At 41.7% G+C, this 25,045-nt stretch overlaps 1 protein-coding gene across 5 annotated transcripts in view; it reads right to left on the bottom strand.

The window, feature by feature from the left end:
* Positions 1–25,045, bottom strand: part of Dgki (diacylglycerol kinase iota) — a 452,147-nt gene that overhangs the window by 110,190 nt on the left and 316,912 nt on the right. For all 5 annotated transcript variants that reach the window (XM_015989976.3, XM_015989977.3, XM_076566517.1 and 2 more), the window contains one exon: positions 20,834–20,934. In XM_015989976.3, coding sequence (XP_015845462.1) covers positions 20,834–20,934 — 101 coding nt within the window. The remainder of the gene's footprint in view (positions 1–20,833; positions 20,935–25,045) is intronic.

The raw sequence follows: 25,045 nt of genomic DNA, 5'->3' as shown, positions 1-25,045 counted from the left end.
GCATTATTAGGAGGTGTGGCCTTGTTGAAGTAGGTGTGGCTTTGTTTGAGGAAGTGTGTCACTGTGAGGGCCGGCTTTGAGGTCTCATACATGCTCAAGCCACGCCCAATGGGGCAGACCACTTCCTGTTGCCTGTGAGTCAAGATGTAAGGACTCTCAGCTCATGCTGCCTGCACACCACCATGTCACACCATGATGATCATGGACTAAACCTCCAAAACTGTAAGTCACCCAATTAAGTATTTTTCCTTTATAAGAGTTTCCATGGTCATAGTATCTTTTCACAGCATAGAAACTCAAACTAAAACAGCATCCCTCCAAAAGGACCATGGACCAGCAAGGAAAAGGAAGTGGAAAGACTGCAAGAATTTGGGGATGCAGATGAATACTATGAAATGTTGCCTTTTAGATATGTCATGGCCTTGAAATAATGAACACACAGCAGCTATCACTACCTACACAAGACTGAGCTCTCCAACATTCCATGGCTGGGGGTGAGGATCATGAGGCCCCAGCCCCCCCTGAGGACCTTTACCATATTTCATACATTTTATCATACAAAGTTAAATATAGTCTTAGCATGCATTCCAATATTATTCCTTTGCAATGAAATAAGCTGAAAATTCTGTCCATACAAAAGGTACACATGAATGTTTATAGCATCACTTAAAAAATAATTTCCAAAATGTGAATGCAACCATGGTGTTCTCCAGTAGGCAAATAGATAAACCAATAGCTGTATGTCTACACAATGGAATAACCAAGCAATAAAAAGAAATGAGCTCTGAAGAAATTAAAGCCACATTAGAATTTTAAATACATGCTGCTAAGTGACAGACATGAATCTGAAAGACTGCCTACGATATGGTTCCAACTATATAATATCTTATTAACCAGTAAAATTATAGAGGCAAAAGAGATGGATAATGGGGACGATAGTTATGAAATATTGTATTATGGGCACAATCTGCCCATGGCACTCATGAACTCATCAACTCATGAACTATGACTGCTTGTATAAAGTCAAGACTTTATATAAGTAAACCCTTAAACATTCTGTCATAGATGTGGAAAGGGCTGATGAGGCCCAGCCAAGCTCTGCCCAGAAGAGCTAGTGGTGTTAGGAGCTGCTGGAGGAGAGGAAGCCAGTGATGTAGTCACTGCTGATTTACCAGTTCTCCAATGAATGGCTCCACATCCATGCCTACATGGGTGGCCCCAGTTAAGCCCAAATAGGTCACAAAATAAAAATAAAAGACAAAACAAAAACATGTAAGTGTGGAGGTCTTGGTTGGAGAAAGGAGTGGGGGATTGAATGAGTGGAAGATAAGGGAAGGTGGGAGAGGAATGTGACCAGAATATGCTATATGTACATGTACAAAGTGATCAAAGAATCAATTATAGGACAATCTAAAAGATGATGGGGTGGGGTATCTGGTGGTAGACATATGCTGAGGTGAAGAAAGACAAACCTGGTACAGCCAAGCATACTTTTAGAGTAACAGACATACTGAGTGGGACAGTATGGTAGTGGACTCATGCCATGATACACTCACAGAAACACGTGGTACACAAGAGCAGTTCCTGGGGTACCACACAGGTGGATGTTAGTAACAGGGGTAGGGGTAGGGGTTTGAGGAGGAGTAGGTATAAAGGAGGGGGCATAAAAAAAAACTCTCTACTCTCCACTCAAATGTTGTATAAACTTAAATTTGCTTTGAAAAGCTCTCCTAACTCTTTAAGCATGGGAAATGCTCCGAGTTTGCTTTGGGCAGGTACTTTGCTGATAACAGATAACAGACTGATAAGTGTGTGTTCCCTTCTGACTCAGCCACTTACTCAAGAAGTCAAAGTGGGGCTGAGAGGACTTAGGGACTGAAGACAGAAGCCCAGAAAGAAAGGTAGGGATGGAGGCAGGGCAGAAAAGCCTGAGAGAGGACAGAGGAGATATGTGGAATCTCTCCACTTTATCTCATTAGCTTGAAATGTGCCAAGGTTTCCAGGGACTGGATTCTTACCTGACATCTGATAATAACGAGACAGAATCAATTGGCGGTATTTCAGTTTTCCCCAACCTTGAGCCATGGATACATTTACTACAACCTGACATCATTAGCAGCCCATTGCTTACCTGGAACTAGCAAGGACCACTAATAAGCAGATTAACATACAAAAGGGATCCAGGCGCCCTATGAACAGTGTGCTTTGCCTTGTCCTGCTACATCTGGGGTCTGTGGAAGATTCCACAACCTCTGCGTCTTATCATTAAAATTTGAATTCTGTAGTTTAAGCTAAAGCAGGACCTGCCTATAGTTAATTTAAGATGTCAGTCACAAGATAACAGCAAGTTTTGTAGTTTTCGTTGGACTTTGTTAGAGGGTAAGTTTTCTAAGGCATGTTTTCTGGAAAGTAGCTAGCTCTCCACAAATCTAGGTTTCAAGTTATACTGAATTCTGCTTTTTATCACAATAGCATTCTACCTGAGAAAGTATCTCTGGGAACATGAACCTTGCATTTTTAAATCTCCCTAAATTCTTTTGGCATTTGTAATTTTTAGTAGCAACTTCTGGATTTCCTTTTCTTTTAATTTGGCAGCCACATTCTATATACAAAGGACTATGCAGAAGTATTTTCAGGCCTCTAAATCATTCAGTGAATCACTTCAGAAAACAGGCTTAAAGCACGTTCTGACACCAGAGGCAACTGTAATAGAAGCCAGGAGTTTGGCTTCTAATATTGAGTAAGGTACACTACCTGCCTTGAAGAGGTCAGTGGACCTTGGGAAGAGCTTTGTATATAAAACGTCCTACTATTGACAGCTTTATGATGGGAATTCCTACGGACAAATATTAGAGTGAGTATTCTGAGAAGCTACACATTACCCAGGACTAGACAGACTTTCACAGCAAATGCTCCCTCTAGTGACAAACTTGAGATTTCAGTAAGTGGAAGAATTTTAGACAAAGGAAATGATAGTCCTGGGCCATCCCCGTACCGCGAGACAGCAATACCTGGGGAAGGAGCTCATGGTCAGGAATTAGGAAGGTCAGCCTGCACAGACAACTAAAGTGAGAGATGAGCTCAAAGACTCCACTGTTTGCCTTAGTTAGGGTTACGTTTGCTGTGATGAAACACCATGACCAAAAAGCAAGTTGGGGAGGAAAGGGCTTATTAGGCTTACACTTTCACATGGCTGTTCATCACTGAAGGAAGTCAGGACAGGAACTCAGGCAGGGCAGGAACCTGGAGGCAGGAGCTGTTACAGAGGCCATGGAGGGGAGCTGCTTACTGGTTTGCTCTCTATGGCTTACTCAGCCTGCTTTCTTATAGAACCCAAGGCCACCAGCCAAAGGATGGCATCACCCACCATGGGCTGGGCCCTCCCTGATCAGTCACTAATTAGGAAAATGCCCCATAGGCTTGCCTACAGCCAGACCTTATTTAGGCATTTTCTTAATTAAAGTTCACTCCCCTCAGATGACTTTAGCTTGTGTCAAGTTGACACAAAACTATCCAGCACATTATTTTACACTATGAAGCCAAGACTTTGTTCTCAAAAAAAAAAAAAAAATGGGGAGACTGAGGTAGGAGGCCATGCATGAGCACAAGGCCAGCATGGACTATACATCTAAGTTCTAGGCAAGCCTGCTCTACATAGCAAGAAATCTGTCTCAGAAAACAAACAGGGTTGGTAAGATGACTCATCAGGAAAAAGCTTGTCACTATAAGTCTAGTGGCCTGAGTTGGATCCTCAGGACCAACATGGTGAAAGAGTACTGACTCTTAAATGTGTCCTCCAACCTACATATACATGTTGTGGCACATACACAATACACACACACACACACACACACACACACACACACACCTATAAAAAAACAAATACCAGAAGCAAACAAACAAGGATGAGTGGATGCCAACAGGTTTTTAACAGGAGATGAAAGTTTCAGATCTACGCCGACGATGCCAACTTTAATGTTCCCAGGTTGACTAAGCTTTAGCCAGTGTCCTCTGAACTCTTATTCTGTAGAGCATTTACATAGCAAACTTACAATGGTAATTTCTTTTCCTGGCACACTGAAATGTGAGCCTTTCTTACCCGTTTTATAACCTAGCAATTAAAAAAGAAGGGAAATCTGAATGGTCCTGAACACCATTGAGATGTGACCAGCATGAAAGAGAGAGCTCTTACTTCGTAATCTACTAGTAGGAAGAACTTCCATTACCAGCAATAAGATACAACCAGTGTCTTAGTCAGGGTTTCCATTGCTGTGAAGAGACACCATGACTATGGCAACACTTATAAAGGAAAACATTTCATTGGGGATGGCTTACAGTTTCAAAGGTTTAGTCCGTTATCATCATGGCAGCATCCAGGCAGACATGGTGCTGGAGAAGGAGATGAGAGTTCTACATCTTGATCCACAGGCAGCAGAAGCAACCGTGTTACACTGACCAGATTTGAGTTCACAAGACCTCAAAGTCCTCCTCCACAGTGACACATTTCCTCCAACAAAGCCACACCTACTCCAACATAGCCACACCCCATAATAGGGCCATTCCCTATGGGCCAAGCATTCAAATACACGAGTCTCTGGGAGCTATACCTATTCAAACCACCACATCAGTAAACATAGATGGACTATCACACTGACCAACTTCCCACCAACATCCTGCATGCTTCTCTACTAGCTTACCCCAGGGCTTCAAAACGTTCCCCATCTTTGCCTTTGACAAAATTTTACAAAAATCATTGCCAGCAACACAAAAGGCAATTTTATGGCACAAGATGAGTAACCCAGGGTAAGTTAGAAAATGACTGCCACAATTGCCATGAGTAAGGGTGATGTCTGGGGTGAGGGAACAGCAAAACACACAGAAGGAGGAAATTAAGAGAGGGAGATTGAAACCTGACAATGTCTCCATGACCAATTGGAGTGATGAGAAGTAGGGGAGCAAAGGTCACTCAGGAACTCAGGAATAAGGACATCTGTTCAGAGGACATCTGCTTCAAGCTGCAGATGTGCTGAAGAAGATGCAGGAGGGTACCACAGGCATCGGAGGGAAAACGGTGCAGGAGAATTACATAAAGTCAAGTAGACATGAATGACGGTGGACTGCAAGACCACGCATAAGGCAGTTTGATAATACCCCAAACATCAGCATACAGCTCTTCAGTTATAAACAGAAATGGGGAAATAAGTATTCTGGTGGCTGTAGAGCCAAGGTCAGAGTGGGGTGAAGGAGGAGGAGAGCCCTTGACTTCCCTGGACACCTCTTAACCTACAGTTCACACTGCAACATCTCTGTTCTTAGCCACCAAGAAACGCTTTAATTTTCCACTTTCCAAATCATTGTCACACTGCACAAGATACATGGAAAAATGGATGTGAGGAAGTAATAAGCCTCAGCTTATTACCTGGACAAAGATGAACAGATTCAAATAGAAGCCCAGTGATGAGCACTATTTACATTTGCTCTCATTTTCCCTCCTGTTTCTGATAAATGTGGTTTCTATATTGTCAGTGGCAATCTGGAAAGACTAAAAGCAATGAATCTCAAATGCCTCTTTCTTCCCTTACACAGTAAAGACCAAGAGTTCAGGTTAAATAATGTTACAAAGTAGCAGCATTTTCAAATTTAATATGAAAGTCTACCATCATAACGCAAAACTACTACTTTTGGTTTATTGACTCCTATATCAATAAGAATTCCTGCTACCATAATGAAAATTATAGTTCAATAAAATGATCAGTAATCCCTTGGAGTTCACATCCAGTATGATGGTGTTGTCAGAATCTAAAATCACCTGGAAGAAGGGCCACTGGGTGTGTCAGTGGGGTATTATCTTGATTAATTTAACTCAAGTGGGAAGGGCTGCTCACTGTGGGTGCCACCATTTCCTAAGCATGATTTCACCACTCTATAAAGTGGAGAAAGCAAGCCGAGCACAAACACGCATCACTCACTCTCCCTACTTTTGACAGTGGATGTGACTTCAAATTGCTGTTGCTGTGATTGAATGATGGACCATAACTAGGACCTGTGAGCTAAAATGAGCCCTTTCTCCAGAAGACATTTTTGTTGGGGTGTTTTATCACAGCGACAGAAAAGAAAGCAAGACATCCAGTGTTAAATCTGGTAAAAAAAAAAAAAAAAAAAAAAAAAAGCCTTTGTCTGTGAGGTCCATAATAACCTGGACAATGGACACTTAAATACGGTATAAGTTATTTTTGTTTGTTTGTTGTTGTTTTCCTCCTAAGTACTCCATCAAAAAAAATTGTATTTGCAAAATTCTTAGATCTATGGAACAACCATTACTGACACTGTACTGCCAGCCCTCAGTGTTTTGGGAGGGAGACAACAAATACTTAACCGTGACATGGAAATAATTAGGCCAGAGCTGAAGTCAGGCAAACAAATGTGAAACTCCAGATGAAGTTCCTAAAACAATGATTCATAACTGTGTCCAAAATTTAAATGCATAAAATGATGATGATCACAGACACACTGGTCCAAATCATTTTCACAATTTCAGCATCTTCTCATCAATTACCCTGTGTGGGGACAGCCAAGGTCACCACCACTAAGTAGATGCTGGAGACTCAGTCATGTAGTTTTGAATTTCTGAACTGATGGGACACGTGTGGAAAATTAATGACAAGGCCTCAAGTCTCTTTTTGGAAGCAAAGAGAGTAAACAAATTATGAACAAAGAGCTGTGTTGAGATGTGGGACAGGGCAGCTGACACCCTACAGAGGCCTCTCATTCTGCTCCTGGGAGACTGTAGGAGAATGGCTGGAACCATCAGATGCTAAGAAAGAGTGTTTCCTTCCACTGTGAACTGTGATGGGCCTGGGGCCTGAGCCACATAACTGGCACACCAATTTGTGGTTCTGAGTCAATCTGCAAAGAGTTTCTTTGCAGAGCATCACATACATTTCTGTCCCTGGCTCTGTTCAATTCAATGTCACTACCGATTAACTTGATGCCTCCAGAAGAAATACCCATTGTGGTGAAAAGTACACTCTGACTGAAGTTGTATCTGCTGACTACGGTGTGAGAGTAGACATCACAGCTGAATTTAGGCTGCCTTGAATTTAGGTTGTAATTCCTCAAATTGCGAATAATGAATGTTGGGTTTGGCAAAAGTTTATGCCAAAAGCAACATCCAAGGTAAGGTCAGCATTCACTTATATTCTATTTTATTTGGCTAACTTGGATTCTTAAGAAAGTAACTGATAGTCTTGTTTTCCTAGGTGGTAAGGGGGTGAGATTAAAAACACACAGAGTTGGCTGAGGGAAGGTTGAATGGTTAGATGCATAGCCGTCTCCAAGCCTGAGTTCCATCCCTTGAGCCTCCAGGAGGAAAAGAGAATTATTCCTGCAAATCATTCTCTGACCTTCACATGCTCACCATGCCACATATGCCAACTCTGCCCACTCGCCCACAAATAAATAAAGCTAATTAAAAAATCTAAAAACAGAAAATCTAGAGACCAGTTCTCAGGTAAGCTGAACCCCAGGATACAGAACAATTCTAGATATATTTACTTTATCTAGTTGGTAAATGATGAACAGACTCAAGGATTCTGCTATGTGAATAGTTCTTTCATATATTACTTCAAGCTTGCTCTGACAGCCAGCATAGTGTTTCTAGACATGAAGTGTCCCACTCAGATCAGCCCCATGAGCCTCTGGAATTCTAGGTATAGCTCATGTCTGAGTCTCCCTCCAGGAAGGAAGTTGCTTTAATAAAGGTTTGTCCCCTCCATACAGGAGCCTACTCAGCATGCAGTGACTCTGGTCTCCTGTGAGGTAAGTCTACGGGCTGCTCCATATTCAAAGGTCGCTATGGGAGTCCTCTGCCACTACTTCATCATATCTCAGCTTCCCACCCTGCCCAATATGTGGTCCTTGCCCTGGACATCTGTGGCTTCCTCTTGGTAATACACCATTAACCCAGTTAACTTTCTGTATATAAAACTCTGTCAGACTGCATTTCCCAGGGAGCCCCAATCTATGAACAAAAATAGTGACACCCCCCCCACACACACACACGTCTCTTAAAATAGCACATTTTTAAATGTGCACAAATGTATTCAGAAGGAAGCTGAGTATGAACTACAAATTGAACTCTGGACTACTGCTCCCATACCAGGCCTGCTGCTGCTGCCATGTTCCCTGCCATGATGGTCAGAGATATTAAGCCTCTGAAACTATAAGCAACCCCCCCCTCAATAAATTCTTTCTTCTATAAGTTGCCTTGGTCATAGTGTCTCTAACAAGTAACTACACTACACTGGTATTAAGCAGGAAAAGTCAACCATTCTCGTGTGAGAATGTCATACAAGATTAAGCCAGTAGAAAGGGAGAGATTGGTGTGAATGGGGCTTGGGAGTGTACCACCAGGATTTCTTGTATTTCCAAAGACTATGTTCTAATTAATAATGCAGGATGGACCAAATACCATTAGCAGCAGTTTAGGACCAGTTGTCTTGTCTGGGACTTTACATTGCTAACCGCTAATAGAATAAGGCTCCTGGCGCTTTTGGACAGTTAATTCAACTATCCATTTCTAAAGTGGTGCACAGCAATTCTATTTGCATCCAGCTTGTCTCAGCTGTTGGATGGGTTATTTCAAACTTTCCTATCTCTTTCAGAACAGTGATTCCTCCTCCCGCCCCATTACTGTATCTGTCAGCAAAACTTTGTATTTTATTGAAAATATTAAATTAATCTGAACAGAACTTATCCCTAGTATGGAATCTACCAATCCACTAGAATACATTCTTCATTCCTCTCTGGAGGGCCTGCTCCAGCCCTCCCCACACCATTATTGCACATAGGTCCATTTCGTCCCTCACCCAAAGGCACTGCCCCCAGCAGCTAACCCTGTGACTCCTGCAGTTTGTTCTTCTTTGTGGTGGGCCCCGTCAGCGTGCTTGGCTGGTGCACTATCTAAGTAAGTAGAGAAAATTCCTCTGTTCGTTTTCCATTCTAGATGCCAGTCATTTGTTCTCCTCCCTGTCAGAGTTAGATAATTACATACAAGAAAGGGGGAAGAGGGGGAAGGAGGGAGGGAAGAAGGGGAGGGAGGGAGGGAGGGAGGGAGGGAGGGAGGGAGGGAGGGAGGGAGGGAGGGAGGGAGGGAGGGAAACACAATCAAGGTTGGAGCGCTTCTTTGCTGCCATTTTCGTATGAGTGTGCTTGCTCACCTTCACCTTTATCAACTTACAACTCCAGGTGAAGTAACTTCAATCCACCCTCCACCTAAATCCAATTATCAGTTATTAGCATGCATCTTTTTCAGCCCTCTAGAGGGAATTCGTAGCTACCTTCTGTATGAGAATTTTTTCTTCTCTTGACTTTTAAAGAGCAAGCGCCTGCTGACTTTCTGGCTCATTGGCTGCTGTTTGCTAGTTCCTCTTCATTTCTCCTCACCAGTCCTCAGGGGCAATCTTCAACCACTGCTCATTCTTAGCAGAGCTAGTTTATTACAGTCTACCATCCCTGCTTCCAGAGTATGTCCAGATTCCCAGCGTTTCCCTTCCACTCTGTTAGCTGAATGCCCGATTTCTCACATTTTTCCCCTCCACTGTCATATTCTCTTTGTATGTGTCCCTATGGCCACTCTTGAAACCTGATGGTCGGCCATGTTCCAAACAATACTGACACTCTCTCTCCCATTCTATTACAAGCCCTTTCTTACAAATCTAAAATCACTCTCTACCTACCTCATTACAGCCATATAGACTTCTTTGCTGTTCATTAAACATACCAAGAATATTTACACCGCTAACCTTTTCCACATCTCATTCCTTCTGCCTGGGGATACTCTTACCTCAAGAATCTGCATTCTCTTTGTGGATAAGTACTCTGCTGAAATGCCAGCTTCTCAGAAAGTCTCGTTTTGATTGATCGCCTTGTGGAAAGGAGGTCTATCACTGCTCTGCTTTCCTTTCCTTTATAGTACAGTCTGCTGAGCCATATTATTTATTCCCCCTCTATAATGGTGAGCACTTTTAGTAACTCTGCCATTGCTTGATATAGTGCTGAAGAATGAAAAGCAGTCAATAAATGTAAGTTAAATGCATGAATGGGCGATTTATTTGGAGCTGAAGATGTAAAACTTGGATTGTTTTCAACAAACCAGAGGACAGTAAACTAAGATAAAGTCAGTTGAATGTGAAAAGGACTTTGTAATGTCTCATGGGCCCTGAGCATGCAAATCTTAACTTATTCTATAAAATACTTTTTATAAGAAAATCAAAAAACACCATATGGAAGACACAGAAAGCACAGTGATTAGAAGGATATTCAGATAGTTGGCCTCCTCCACAATTCCCTTAAGATTTCTACACATCATATTTTCCATGTGAGATGGGGTTAAGGAGCCTACCTAACATCCAGGAAAGATGAGAGTTAAATGCCATGATATGTGAGGGAAAGTGAAGGTATTTCCTAGCTCAAAGCAATAGCACAATATGCCTTAAACTAGAGTATTCATATCAACATTTCACTTTAAACTCGAATAATAAATATAATGTACAGTCAAAGATAAAGGATGGCAGTGAAGGAAACTGAGCACAGACCTCTAGGGAAATGGCGGCCATGGGAAGGCATGGACGACGACTCATAGCCAACGCTGGAGTCACTTAACTCTCTGACAGATTTCAAATTGAATGCCTACCTCATCAAATGAGAGCTAATCTCCACTGACCAGCTCTATTGTCATCGTGTTAAGTGGGGGGGGGGATTAAATTTAGATAAAGCTGTTGATAGAAAAAAAACCACATATCTTTTTTAAAAATCTTGAAACAGAATAGTCTTATACAATTTGTTAATGCTCATATTCTATGGAGCTTTGAAAATATACCAAGAAAATACCTCAGTGGAAAAACTTTCAAGTCTAATGCAATTTCTAGACTTTGATTGTATTATATTCTGTATGAGAAATACTCAATCACTCATTCAGGTGATATTGAAACTGAAGTCTAAAGATCAGTCATTACCATAATTGCATGGCTTGAAGTGAGAGTTGCTTTTCTCATTCTTGTACTAATATAGTTTATCTCTTTCATTCATTATTTATAGGATGCTTGACAGGAAATAGGTACTTAGTGTCTCCATAGCTCACCTACTCCTTAAAACAGACAGAAAAAGAAAAGCAATTCCCAGAATATTTCTGTTTTGTTTTGTTTCCTTTTTCAAACAATGTTTGCTTACAGTCAGAACTCAATAGAGATACTGGAGGGTAGGTCAGAGAATGATGCCTTGACAGCCTTATGAAACTAGCATAGGAAAAAAAGTTGGGAAAGAAAAAACAGGAAATGCCCAGGCTGAGGGACTTAAGCCAGCTGGTGCCTCTGGTACTCCAGAGAGTAACTTATGTCTCATTATAATATTAAAATGTACACCCTTGGTGGAAATTTAAGATGCTAATGAGATACAAGATACACGAACTGTATGCAGAGCTACTCATTATAGAGAGAGTATACCATGAAAAGCCAGCGCTACAACTGTAAGCCAGAAAGCCTGTACTGTGTGGTATGGTGAGAGCACTGAGGTGGCCGCTCTGCTTCAGCCTGCTTCCTACCTCTTAGCAGTGTGCTACCTCCTGACAAACTGTCTCTGCCTCTGCCTCAATTTTGTGTCTCTCTTCAATTACTCGTTCTGGGACACAAGAACACAGAACCTCTCTGGATGTGCCCTCTGAACTGCAAATCCCCCATCACACTGAACGGCTTATACCCCGTCCTGTGAGATGTCTTAGTCTTATCTGTCAAAGCCCAGGACCTTATGTGGGACACAGCTGATGCAAGTATGAAGTAGTCGAAAGCATAAATGCATGATGATTGACTTACTCTGCCAGTTTAGCATACTGAATTCAACCACAGTCAAATATGGCAAGTTGAAACAATAAACACTCCAGGAATCCATCCATCCTTTTTTCTCCCCTTTTACATGTGGCTCAGACTTAGTGACTCCCTTATCTGATTTGACTTAAGGCTCACCCTAGGAGATGGGGGCAACTGATTGGGTAGCCAAGAACCTGAGACCAGATAGCTCAGAGACCTAGGGTCAAACCAGATACCACTATTCTAAAAACAAGAAAAAGAAAAAGAAAGTGGCAATAAAATGGCTAATAACATTCTGCTAAACTGTATCATAGATCAGCACCTTGCTCAGTGATCATCAGAAAACCTTCCTCCTGCGGCAGATGGGAACAAATACAGAGACCCACAACCAGACATTACTCACAAAGTGAGGATGTTTCCATCAAATCCCCCTTAGGGCTCAGGAAACCCTGCAGAAGAGGAGGCAGAAAGAGTGTAAGAACCAAGGAGATGGAGAACACCAAGGAAACCAGGCTCTCTAAGTCAACAGGAGCAAAGCTCATATGAACTCAGAGACTAAGGTAGCATGCACAGGGCCTGCACCAGTCTGCATCAGGTTCTTTGTGCATATATCATAGCTTCCAGTTTAGTGTTTTTATCAGACTACTGAGCATGCGAATGAGTGGGTCTCTGTTTCTTGTGCCTTCTCTTGGGTCCTCTTTCTTCTGCTTGTTTGTTTTGTCCAATTCTGATGTGTTCATTTTTCTTTTATTTATTATATTATATTATATTTTATTATTATCCCTTAGAAGCCTGTTTGTTCTCTAATGAGAGACAGAAAGGTGGTGGACCCAGATGGGAGGGAAGGTTGGGATAACTGGGAGGAGTAGAGGGAGAAGAAACCGTAATCAGGATATAGTATGTGAGGGAAAAAAATCTATTTTCAATAAAAGGAGGAAATACTAAATAAAAATAGTAGTGATGGCAAATGCTGCCAAATCAAATACTATGGCTCGGATATGAGGGCCCTTATCCACCAAGATTACTGCGCTGAGGCTGGACACCCCCCTTGGTAGTGCTACTAGGAGGTAACTGCATCATGAGGCTCTCTCTGTCTTTGTATGGTTCAATCACCTGTTGCATTCATAGCTGAATGGACTTGGCTGAAAGAATGTTTCCCTTAGTATATCTCTCAAAGGTATGTTTGTCTCTGGATTCTTCTCATCACTGGCTTTCTGGATTCCACAAAGTAAGTGGAACTTGCCTCACTCTGACACAATATACTGCCCCAGCATGAGCCTAAAGCAGTGAGTGGATCAGCCAACCATAGACTGATACCTCTGAACCCAAGAGTCAAACAAGCCCTCCTAGCCTAAGTGGTATCCTCAGCCATCTTGTCACCAAGTTTAGCAATGAAAGCTACCAGAAATACCATCATCCGGGATGCCACGTAGTTACCAGAGGAGTCCTAAGATAATGGGTCTGTGGTACTCTTTCCATAACTCATTATTCTGTTCAAACTGAGCAAAACAACTTGGAAAACCAGATTAGAGGATATGCCACCAAACATCATACCAGTCACCTCAAGGTCACTGGGAGTGGGTCTAAGAAACCATAACACTGCAGAGGGGACTGGGTAGACATGCCAGTCTCAGTACAGGTAGTACCCTAGGTTGGACCCTGGAACAGGAAGTCCAAGAGTTAATAGTAGTTAATAACAATAAAGCACTAATCTTTGGGAAATGTGGTAATGGAAAGTTAGGACTACTTGTGGTCTTGGCAATTCTATGAATCTCAAATCATTCTCGAGTAAAAAGTTCATAAAATTTGCAAGAGACTTGATGGAATCGGAAAATACTGAACTGATAAAGTAACTCAGGCCCAAGAAAACAAATACTTCATGTTCCTTCTCATATAAAGATGGTAACTTCTATTCTTTATGTGTGCGTATTAATGTGGACATGTGAAAAAAGAACATGAAAGTAGAAAGAGGGGCGGGGCTTTGAGAAATGGGGTCGTGGGCAGGTCAACAGAGCACATCTACTGTGAATGTGGAAGGCGGAGTACCAGAGACTGAAGAGTATAGGCACAGCACGGGAGAAGGGGGATGAGGGACAGAAATGGGTAGCAGGGGGAGTCCATCAAAAGGAGCTTTGTCTGAAAACGCTGTAAGGAAGCCTGTTACTTTAAATGGTAATTTGAAAATAAAATTAATAAATAAATTTTAAAATTTCAGAGAGGGATGCCAGGTGAAGCACCTAGGAGACTGAACTCGGAGACATGGAGGAGAAATTGTGGTTATCTGGTCAGATGATCACATATGAGCACAGTGCTGACATGCTTCAGGGGCTTAAGCATCTTACCATCCCAGCACACTGCCATTCAGGCACATGTAATAAATGCAACTTGAATGAGTAGAGTTACACTTTCTTCCTGTCATCTTGTCATGATAAGGTTGCCCCTAGGATGGCTATTCTTGGCTGTCAGCTTCAGCTTGACTATATCTGGAATGAACTATAATCCAGAAATGGAGGGCACACTTGTGATCCAGATCTTGAGGCTGGAAGACACACAACTTTAATCCAGGCCTTGAGGCTGGAAGACACACTTTTAATCTGGCCATGCCTTCTGCCAGAAGTCTATATAAGGACAATGGAAGAAGGAAGGATTCCTTCACTTTGCCTGCTTGCCCTTGCCTTGTGAGACTCTGCAGCTACTAGGTTCTTGAACTTTCCATTCAGAACTAGTCATTGTTGGACTGCAGCCTGTAAGTCATTACAATAAATTCATACCCACACATATAGATAGATAGATAGATAGATAGATAGATAGATAGATAGATAGATAGATAGATAGATAGATAGATATTCATTCCATAAGTTCTGTGACTCTATACTCCCGTAACTGAGGGTTCCTGTTCGGAGAACTCAAATATTTCCAAGCCACAGCAGTTAAACAATCCCTTGCAGGGGAAAACTTCACATCATTTAACTCCCCAGATTGATCTTTTGATGTATGAACTTGTAGGGATGTTTTTCTTAGCGATACTCTGTTTAAAATTCATTATAATAATTTACCTATATAGTGTTTGCCCTGTATTTGGTGCCAAATTGTCAAATGATCTAAAGCATATGGGAAAGAGATGCCCAGACCACGTGCAAATACAAGTCCTGTTACTAAGACGACCAAAGCTGTGGGTTTTAGTAAGGAAGGCTAGGGGTCCTAAAGCCAAACTGCTATAGGATGACTATATCAGCGTCCTCCAGGCTGTTCTCAAAGGTGAGAAAGTGAGTTGGAGGGTGGTGGGCTGTACAGTTTGCCTGAGGTCAGACTAACCCCTGACCCTGCTTCATGGCCCTGCAGACTCATGGGTAATGTGATGACTGGCAGTGAAGCTCTTTAATAGCAGCCTCACCTCACAGCACCCACATTTGCAGATTTGCCCAACATGGTGATGTGCTAAGTTCAGCACCGGGGCTTTATATACACGATTATACATTTAAGCCCCTGCACTCTGTGAGGCTGCAAATTACATTCTCATTTTGAAGATGAGAGATTTGATAATCAGGAAAATTCAATTACTTTGCCAAGGTTGCAACTGAGATTCAAACACAAACATTCCTGGCATTCTCCTTTAACTCACTTACCACGAAAATTCCATTAGTGCAGATGCCTAAATGCTCTAATTGGAGTGTGGTCCTGATAACATTAGTCTGAACCAATATACGGAGGAAGCATGCATGATACATTATAGGCATCCACATAGCATCAATTATCCTGAAATGGTGCAGCTAAAAGTTTCTTAACAGTGCATTTGATATACAACAAATGTTACCCCTCCTCTTATCTTTGTTTTTATTGGACCCAAACTGACTTCAGTTATATTTTACACTCCTGTGAATTGTCGTAGCAATTCAAGATCCCGAGTTTCTTTTTTTCATGGCTATGGTAATCATTTCTGTCTCTCCTGAAGATTTGCCTACCTGATTATCCTAGACACATCATTTTCTGATTCTAGGAGAAGCTACTAACCATGCTGGCCATATGACAATGCTTACCACATGCCCAAATGTAATGTTTGGCCAGTGGGGAAACTAACTATAAAAAAAGTTGCAAAATGAAGCCGCACCTGTGTTGTTAGAACTCTAACTGTGGTCAATGAATTTGGAGAGTTAGAATGTTACAAGTCCAAAGTCAGACTTACTGAGTTATCTTAGTCCTTTTAATGGACAACCCTCTACCATCCCCTGTATGTGACTTAAAATTCTTGTGATGGGAACTCCACACTGCTCCATGGGACATCCATAACAACTCTACTAAAACCCATCTTAACTCTCTGATGTCCTTCCCACTGCCTCTCCTAACTTACCTTAAATACCAAAAGCACACCCTTCAGGGCACCTGTTGTCATTAACTCTTCTATTAACCCCATCCCTTCCTCTTAATAAATTCAATTCAAAATTAATTCTAAAACTCTTCATGGACTTTCTGACCTCTACCAGTAAATATTAATTAAACAATCATTTTGATCCGTCTATCTGTAGGTCCCTTGTAGTCTAGTGTGATACTTTAAATTACTCAGACTATTGTTCAACATACTACATGGACTTACATGGACAATGTCTTCCTGATACAGAACCTGAATGCCAGCCTCTGCTGCAGAGACCTACACCTTACAGCACCCTCTGATACAAGGAGGCTTCACCCCATCCTACTGTACTCCTGCTGAGCTCAAAAGTCAGAGACTCGGGTTTGACATCCGTCATCCCCTACATTTCCTCCTTGACTTTCCTTTCCTATAAAATCATGCCTGTACCATATGCCCCTCTCTGTGTGAGTGAATCAATCTCTCTTCTCTCTTCTCTCTTCTCTCTTCTCTCTTCTCTCTTCTCTCTCCTCTCTCCTCTCTCTCTCTCTCTCTCTCTCTCTCTCTCTCTCTCTCTCTCTCTCTCTTTCTCTCTCTCTCTCTCTCTCTCTCGTGTCTGTGTAAATGCTATGAATGTTAAAACATGGACCTGCCACTTTAAGATACTGATCCTCCTAAGAGGTCAGATTTTTAGCCTGCAGAAATCACGCCACACATCCCTGCCAATTTCTCTTGAGATATAGAACTGACAAGCCCTGATGTGAACATATAGATCTCAGTGGGGAAAAAAAAAAAACAGCTGCAAGAGTCACAATAGCCCCTATATTCCAGGAACTTCTCTGGAAGCCTGGTCCTCCGCCTTGCTCTCCACAGAAGTAACTTTCCCTAATGTTTTCATGTCTCTAATGTGCTCCCATGTCAAGTCCCACCAATGCTATGTCAAACATGCTATGCCATTCTCATGCTTCCCCAACTCAAGCCCAGCTATGCTCCCCTTGGTCATAAGACTCTCTCCCAGTGAGGCTCCTTCCATAAAGGTAGCTTTCAGTCAGTGCTTTTCCCAAACCTGCTACTCTTACTCTACAGTCTCTTGTACACATGGACTCCCTGGACCTTTGTCCTATTCCCTGTACATGGTCACAGTTTTCCATTTTGCAGTTTCCAACAGAAACTCCACAGATGGTGGGAAGAGACCCTCTCACACAGAGCCTCACCCTTGCTTCACATCCCTTTAGTCCAAAACTCTGGGATTCCCTTCAGATTGGCTTGAGCCCAGCCCTTTCCTGACACCTTGTGTCTTTACCCCGCCCCCCTTTTCCTCCAATGTCTGTAACATTCTTGTCACCATGCAAAAGTGACAGCTCCCTACACAACACATAGTACCCCGAGTCAGGGGTCTGCACTCCCCAGAAAGCTCGTCTCATTTTCCCTAAGGGTTTTTTTGTTTTTTGTTTTTTGTTTTGTTTTGTTTTGTTTTGTTTTTCAGTATAAATGACAAATAAAGGCTGTGTTTGCTTACAAAATAAAAAAGTGTGGCATTAGCTTGTATCAAAAGTAGAGTATAATCAGCTTGGGTGGGAGACAGGTAAATTTTGGCCTCACTCAAATTATTCTGTACATTGAATACATTGAACTGTATGTCTAGCTAAGTCTTTTTTGTAGCTAGAACTGGAACTGTCAAAAGCTGTTTCTCCATTGCCTGGACTGTGTAATTACATCTGTGCTTCATTAGTGACTCATTTGCATACCTCACTCAGTTGGTGAAAGTGATTTTCTGTTGTCACTTTAAGAGATTTGATGGAACCTTTCCTTTACACTCCCTCTTCCTCTCTTGAAAACCATCACCTTTACCCTGAGAACTGATAAATCATAACCAGTGAAGAGACTGCATTTTAAGTAGCAATTATATTTATCAACACGTGCTGGGAAGGAGACTGTTGAGCATTTATATACCCTATCTGGTATATTAGGAATAAGTTCCCCAGGGGAGATGGAGCTTAACAGAAGGGAGATATGTGTCTCAAACAGTGAAGGTGTATTTCTGTCTGTTGTAATAAGCAGAACAATAAAAGGGCTGCCATGTTGTATTATCAGGGAGCCCTGAGTTGCAGGTGGGAGCAGGGCTTAGTTAGACAACAAACACCAAAGCTTGTAATCTAATATGAACAACCATCCAGACACATGAACAAGAATCAACTAGAGAGTGATGGCAAGCATCCCACACTGCCCAGGCAAATCACTTGATCATGTCATCAAGAAAGGGCACTAATGTTTTTAAACCCAGTATGATACCATTGCTCAAGCTGAGACTTTGTTGACAATAAATGAATCTCCAGGGTAGTCTTAGTTCCTTTGTTCTTCCAGAATGCAGGTCAGAGTACATTTGTGGTGACCCTTTTATCTAGACGTGTTTTGGGAACTTCATTTAATTAATGCTTCTGAAATAATGTGTGTTTTGGCATGCACATCACATATGAACTTGAACTAGCTTTTATTCATACTCAGCTCGAGCTCTGTCAACCATTCTATGTCTCTGTAGTCAGCTGCAAGGTAAACCCAGGCAAAAGAGCAAGGGTCAGCAAATCCATAACCTCAAAAGCTAAGCTTCCCTATGCACCCACAGCTTGTAAGCATCACCACCATTTATTAAAAGTAGAATGACTGACTTAGCAACTTTTACTTTCAATCAATTTTTTTCAGACTCAGATCTTTAATATACTTCCTTTCTGGTCCCCTTTAAGAGTTTATTCATTCTCTTGGGTTCCAAAGATACTGCTGAATTTATCTGTCATGTGCTTATGCCAAGTTACTGTTCCCAATTTAAGAAGTTTGCTCAGATGGAAGTTTTATCATTTCAGATAGGATGAGTCAAGAAAGCACTTGCCAGGAAATGTCATCTTCCTGGAAAAACTCAAATCACAATTACCTCCAGCAGCAATGGAGAGATAGAGGCCCAGAGAAGATCAAATAGATAATTGGAAGTTACAGATAAGCCTCAAAGCTCTTCAAATGTATCCCACCCCCAGCCAGCTTCTTCAGAGTGGATGGTAAGCTGTAAAACATTACTGGAGATGCGTTATCTCTGACTGTTTTTAATAATTTGAAGTTATTAGTTTGGAATCATGAAAAAGGGAAGCAGGTAACGTTGCTCTTTCTGAGCGGTTTCTATTTAATTCAGCTGTGGCTATACCTCATCATACATGTGCACGATTGTCTGCCAGTGGCTTAAATCGGACTTCGTACTAGTCTGTCACTTATACCTCATTTATATTAGAAAACATAATCCATAATGGATTCTTAACAAAATGAAGAAATGCAGAGGTTCAGAGAACCACTTCTGTCCTGTGGTTCATACTTTCCTGCCAAAGAAAATGAGAGTCAGGGACAGAGCGGGAGACTAAAGGTACCAGTGTCTCCAGAAGAGGATGCTTGCTGCAGCAGACAGCAGCTGAGAGAAGCGAGGCAGACTCCCCACAGATCTTCCCAGCAGGCTCAGTGAAGGACCCACCAGGAAAAGGACCCTTGCTCACTGCCCCCTGCAGATCCTAGAAACCCTTACACCCAACAGAAAGACCCTCCTTGGGTTCAGGGCTTCCATTTGCTAAAGCTTGTGGCAGCTCACTGTCAAGGAAGCAGAATCTGGAAGCCACTCCCCCAGGAATGCTTTGCAACCTTTGTCCCCAGCACCCCCACCCCCACCCCATTTCAACTAGTGCTCTCTTCTGTGCTTCCAGTCAGGGCCACTGTGAGCCAATCAATACTGGGCTTGATGAAGCCTGAGTTCTACTGAGTCCTTTCTTTCCAGAGATGTCTGTATTCTTGAGGATTATATGCCTTACCCCATCTCATTGTATCTGACTATTGGTCCCCACAAATAAGAGGGAACCCAGAACCTTAATATCTGCAGCACTCACAATAGCAATTTCTTATCTATTTTACTCAATAACCTCTAAACATCAATCAGGGTGTAGAAACTGATCCAAAATGGTGATCAGAATATAAACAATAGCCCATAAGTACCATTTGGTGACATAAGTGAACAACTAGCTGTGCACTCAAGGTAAATGTAAAAGAAAGGTAAACGCTGACAGATTATTCATAGGTTGACTCAAATTACAACTTCAGAAACAGAACCCCCTCACAATCGATGAATCGCCCTATCACCTCAGCATTCCAAGGTCATGGTCCTTGATGTAACGTCCTCCAACAGCATAGGAGATGAAGGAATGGATGCACCTTCCCAGGTAACTGCTCATGATCCAGAACATGCTAGAAGCGTTTTATTAGGCAAACTTCAAGAAGAGATTTGTGGTGGCTCAAAACTTTCTAGCTGTTTCTGTGTCAACCTTCTGCATTTCTAATTTTAGATAAAGTTGAGACTAGAGAGGTACCTAACCCAAGGGCACATGTATCGGAATGCCTAGTTTCACTGTTTTTCTTCACTGTTCCCATTTTCTGTGGCCCATATAGCATCACCAGAAGCTCCCGTGTTACCTGCACTTCCCCCTTCCCTTCTCCAGTTTCATTTTTGGACATGAGGTCTAATGAATCTACCCATCAAAAACCCATGAGGAGCTGAGACTGAAGAGACACATTCCATGAAGTCCCTTAGGTGCTGGTAACTTACAGGCTTCCCGGAGTTTCTCTTTGTCATAGTGGAGTCCTTCATAGTCTTGTAAACTGATTTTGTTCACTCGGATCCTCAGGCGATCTGGGACAGACTGGGGACTGCAAGACAAGAACCAAGTGGTCAGGTATAGTGGGAGAGATAGAGAGATAGAGAGATAGAGAGATTGAGATAGAGATAGAGATAGAGATAGAGATAGAGATAGAGATAGAGATAGAGAGAGAGAGAGAGAGAGAGAGAGAGAGAGAGAGAGAGAGAGAGAGAGAATGAATGAGAATGAGAATGAGCAGAACTAGGAGTCAGGGTTCTGGACAGACTAGGAACAATTGCATCTCCTGTGGGTTAAAAGAAAAGGTTTATGTACAAACCATAAATACATCCTGTTTACTGAGACACAAAAATTATTTAAAGAGTCCTTTTCTAGAAACCTAGTATACCCAAAATTCAGGAAAGAACACTGGACTAGGAACAAAAGGCTCTGGGGAACATCCCTATGTAATATTGGCTATTAATTTGTCAAAAATTAAATAACATCATGCATTTTGTTCTATCTAGTAAGCTAGACACAAGTAATGAAAAATAATGAGAAACATGTTGGAGCTACAGAATACTAGTAAATATGTCCATAATAGTCAAAACTGGTTAATGATGGCCTTACCTCAAAAGAAATTTTTTAAATGCATTTAAAAATACAAACTAGGCATCTAGAGTACATAGGAAGGACCAAGGTTGAGATTTCTCATCCTATTGAAGAGTCTTTGAAAGTACCACTCAATCAAGGCATGTTGTAATTGACACTGCCGGTAAGGTACCTTGAAATGAGGCACATAATTCATGCTCAAAGAACTAACTCATTCAAGCTAGCCTAGGGTGAGTATTAATTAATTAAACAGGAAGCACAAAATTCTCTGAAGCATCTTGTTCGCCCTCCTAGATTCCTTAATTTGTCTTAAGTCACATCTTCAAAGTGATTTCATCCCAGGCCTAAGTTGAGTGGAAAAAAACTTAGTATTTATCACCTCTAGTGTGGATCAATATATTCCTTTTGGTCTATGAGCATCCTTCAGTTGCATTGGTCGAAAGAACTTTCTCAAATACAAGATTGCTACTTAGTTTATATATATAATGGTAATAAACATTGCTAATAAGAGAAAGAAAGAGAGTTAAAGTATTTCAAATATAAGTATATAAGTACACAAATTCTAAAGAGGGTAATGGGTAGACATTCATGAGGTTCACTGTTTTACACAAAACCATACAAGCAAGCCCTTGAGACAGATGTGACGGCTGCCTGGCCCATCACTAAAGTACGACTGCTGAGTGGCTAATCTACTGGCATTGTGCTGGTCATGGTAGAAGCACAGGATAACAAAGTTGACATGAGTATGTTAGTGATGACAGGAGAGCAGAGATCTAGTTTGATGGAAGTGCTACAATTCAGTAAACAAGACCTTAGTATCATATGCCTACAAGTATCACTTCACCAATAGATAAAACTGTGACTTCCAAATATAAAGTGATTTTAAGATCATATAACTCTATAGTACAGAGGCAGGGGCAGAGATATGATCCCCACATTCTTCATTATGATCTTCCTCCTATATGATATCCCTCTGACGTGCTGAGACCATGAAGCTATAGATAAATACCAAGAGTCCATGCACAAGATAGTAAAGTCACAATATGGTTTAGCCTGGCCAGTTGATTTCTACCTGGTGCCAAGAGGGATTTATTTGTCAGTAAACAATTTACATAGGTTTGTTAAGTGAACTATGGCACATCCTAACAAGAAAACATGAGACAGATATTATAAATGGATGCACAGATATATAATTATTTACAGGGAAGTCTGTCTATCACATACTTTAAAGTACAATTTTAGAAGTCATAGAAAACTCGTGTGTGTGTGTGTGTGTGTGTGTGTGTGTGTGTGTGTGTGTGTGTGAGAGAGAGAGAGAGAGAGAGAGAGAGAGAGAGAGAGAGAGAGAGAGAGAGAGAGAGAGAGAGAGAGAGAGATGTCTAAATTCCTGCATGTAAATTCTGGGACTTAGAAGTTTGTGGATATAAAAGAAATATCTGCATAAAAGTTCATCAATAAGTGATTTCAAGTGGCTGTCTCTAAATTACAGATTGAGGTTAATTTGCATTGAATATTATTATTCTTAAAGAAATAATACAGCTATTTAAAAAGCATATCAATCTATAAATAAGTGATAACTCCACCCAAGAGGAAAAGTAATGATCATGGTAAAGAATGTCGGGTGCTAGATGTAAGTAAGTAGAAAGAACTGATTAGGAGTAATCACACTTGTTTCAAGTGCTTATCCCCATATCAAGGGGTGTCATCTTTTAATTCTCAAGCTCACCCAAGTAATCTTCATAGATTGTAACTGGCATTTTTCCCCCACAAACTGAGCAGACCAGAAGGAGGCTGAAGCCCTAGAAGACTATGGTTCTTCACAGTCTGTGATGGCAGGCCCAGAGAGTACAGGGTAGAGTGAGTTCTGTGTAAACACTCTCTAAGATAACAGTGGATCAAGTACCACTGAGCTCTAGCTGTCTCTGGTGGTTAAAGGCAAGAAGAGCAACCTCGTTAGAGAAGAAGTTGCCAAGTGTAGACAGAATTCAGAGAACTACTGGCCAGTCCTTCTGTCTACTTCCATGTGTAACAACCATCTTAGACCCAACAGAGCCTGTTTCCTCTCTGCCCACTTCCATCTCCTGACTTCTCACATTGCCCTCTGGTTCCACCCGACACCATGCTGCCTCCAGAAACACCGGGCTCCAAACTTCCTCAAAGCTCACTATGATCACACAATAGGACCTAATATTTGAATAGAATTTTCCAGATACCAAGTGAATTGACATCTTATTTCATTTCTTCTCCAGGACTGTGTCACTCACCAGCATTGACTCCTCTTTGCTTCCTTCCTCCTCTCACTTTTAGCTCTCGCCTTCTTACAACCACTTACAACACACAGCAATAGGAACTCTCTTAACTCAAGCCTTAAGCTATCCCATGTTTTGCTTCCTATTAAATGTGACTTAAAACCTTTAAAAATGTTAACTGAAGCCCATTGATATGTTTTAAGGCATTAGAGCATAGACTAAATAATGGAAATCCTCTTTCAATCACTCTCGACCCTTGTCTAAGAAGTAGGTGGAGGGCAGGGGCAACATAGTCAACTGCTGGGAGACACTGGGCTCCAAAGCAGCCTGACTGAATCTGAAGCGGTTCTTCCACCTTCTGGTTAACCTGTGATACAGTCTCCTCCTAAGAAAGACGATGACAACAGGATCAACCTCATATGAGAACAGAATGGGTCAGTGCATGTGACACACCTTGGGAAAGTGCCTGGTACAATCCAAGTGTCAAACAGGCATTTGCTAATATCATTCTGATAATTACCCTCCCCATTTCTCTCCTAAACAAGAATCTCCCTAACCCTAGCATCTGTTACTTCCAGACACTGGAAGAAATTTGTAACTAATACAAGAACCTCCCTCGATATTTCTAACGAGGTTCCTGGGGACACTGTCTCTCTTGGCTGGTGTTGTGACATTCCACATTCATGGATTTTCTCCCACTTGGTTTGTCATGAAGCCAGCTAATGGCAAGGAACCGGACAGCTAAAACACAGGGGACAGAAAGTGCACTGAAATTAAGTGAAAGCCAAGCAATTCAATTTTATTCCTATGTCACATTATATTAGTGTCCCATTACTGGCTGACTGAAGGTGGAGGACAACAGAGCTGTGCCCTGGAGTCTGGGGAATAGCCCTGCATTAGTTTTCTAAAATTACATTTTGCTAAGGAAGTTAACAGAGCACAGAAGAGACTCCTCACTTGAGTATAAAGAAATTTGTCTCCATGCCAACATCTACAACAAGCAACCCATATTGACTTAGGCATTATATCAAGAGTTCTAAACCTGACTTCCGGGAGACCCTGAGTTTCCTAGAAGAGATCCAGAAATCTGTGAGCTGCTCTTTCTATTGAGGTGGGATTGTCAATTTCTCACTAATTTCTTCTGCATCCTTATACAGATTGGAAATTCATGATTCTGGACTTAACTCTCAAATGCCCCCCAGAAGTACTTCCTCAAAAGTCACAGGGTAATCGTCTCTCATTAGTTCACACATGGGTTTTCAACAATCTCTAGACAGAAGTTTCTCTTAGCCACATAGCACACAGCTATTGCCTGGTAAGTTT

This window comes from Peromyscus maniculatus, chromosome 3 (genome assembly GCF_049852395.1).
Source record: "Peromyscus maniculatus bairdii isolate BWxNUB_F1_BW_parent chromosome 3, HU_Pman_BW_mat_3.1, whole genome shotgun sequence".
Lineage (NCBI taxonomy): Eukaryota > Metazoa > Chordata > Mammalia > Rodentia > Cricetidae > Peromyscus > Peromyscus maniculatus.
Note: the sequence above shows the minus strand (reverse complement) of the source record. Positions and strands in the feature narration are given on the sequence as shown.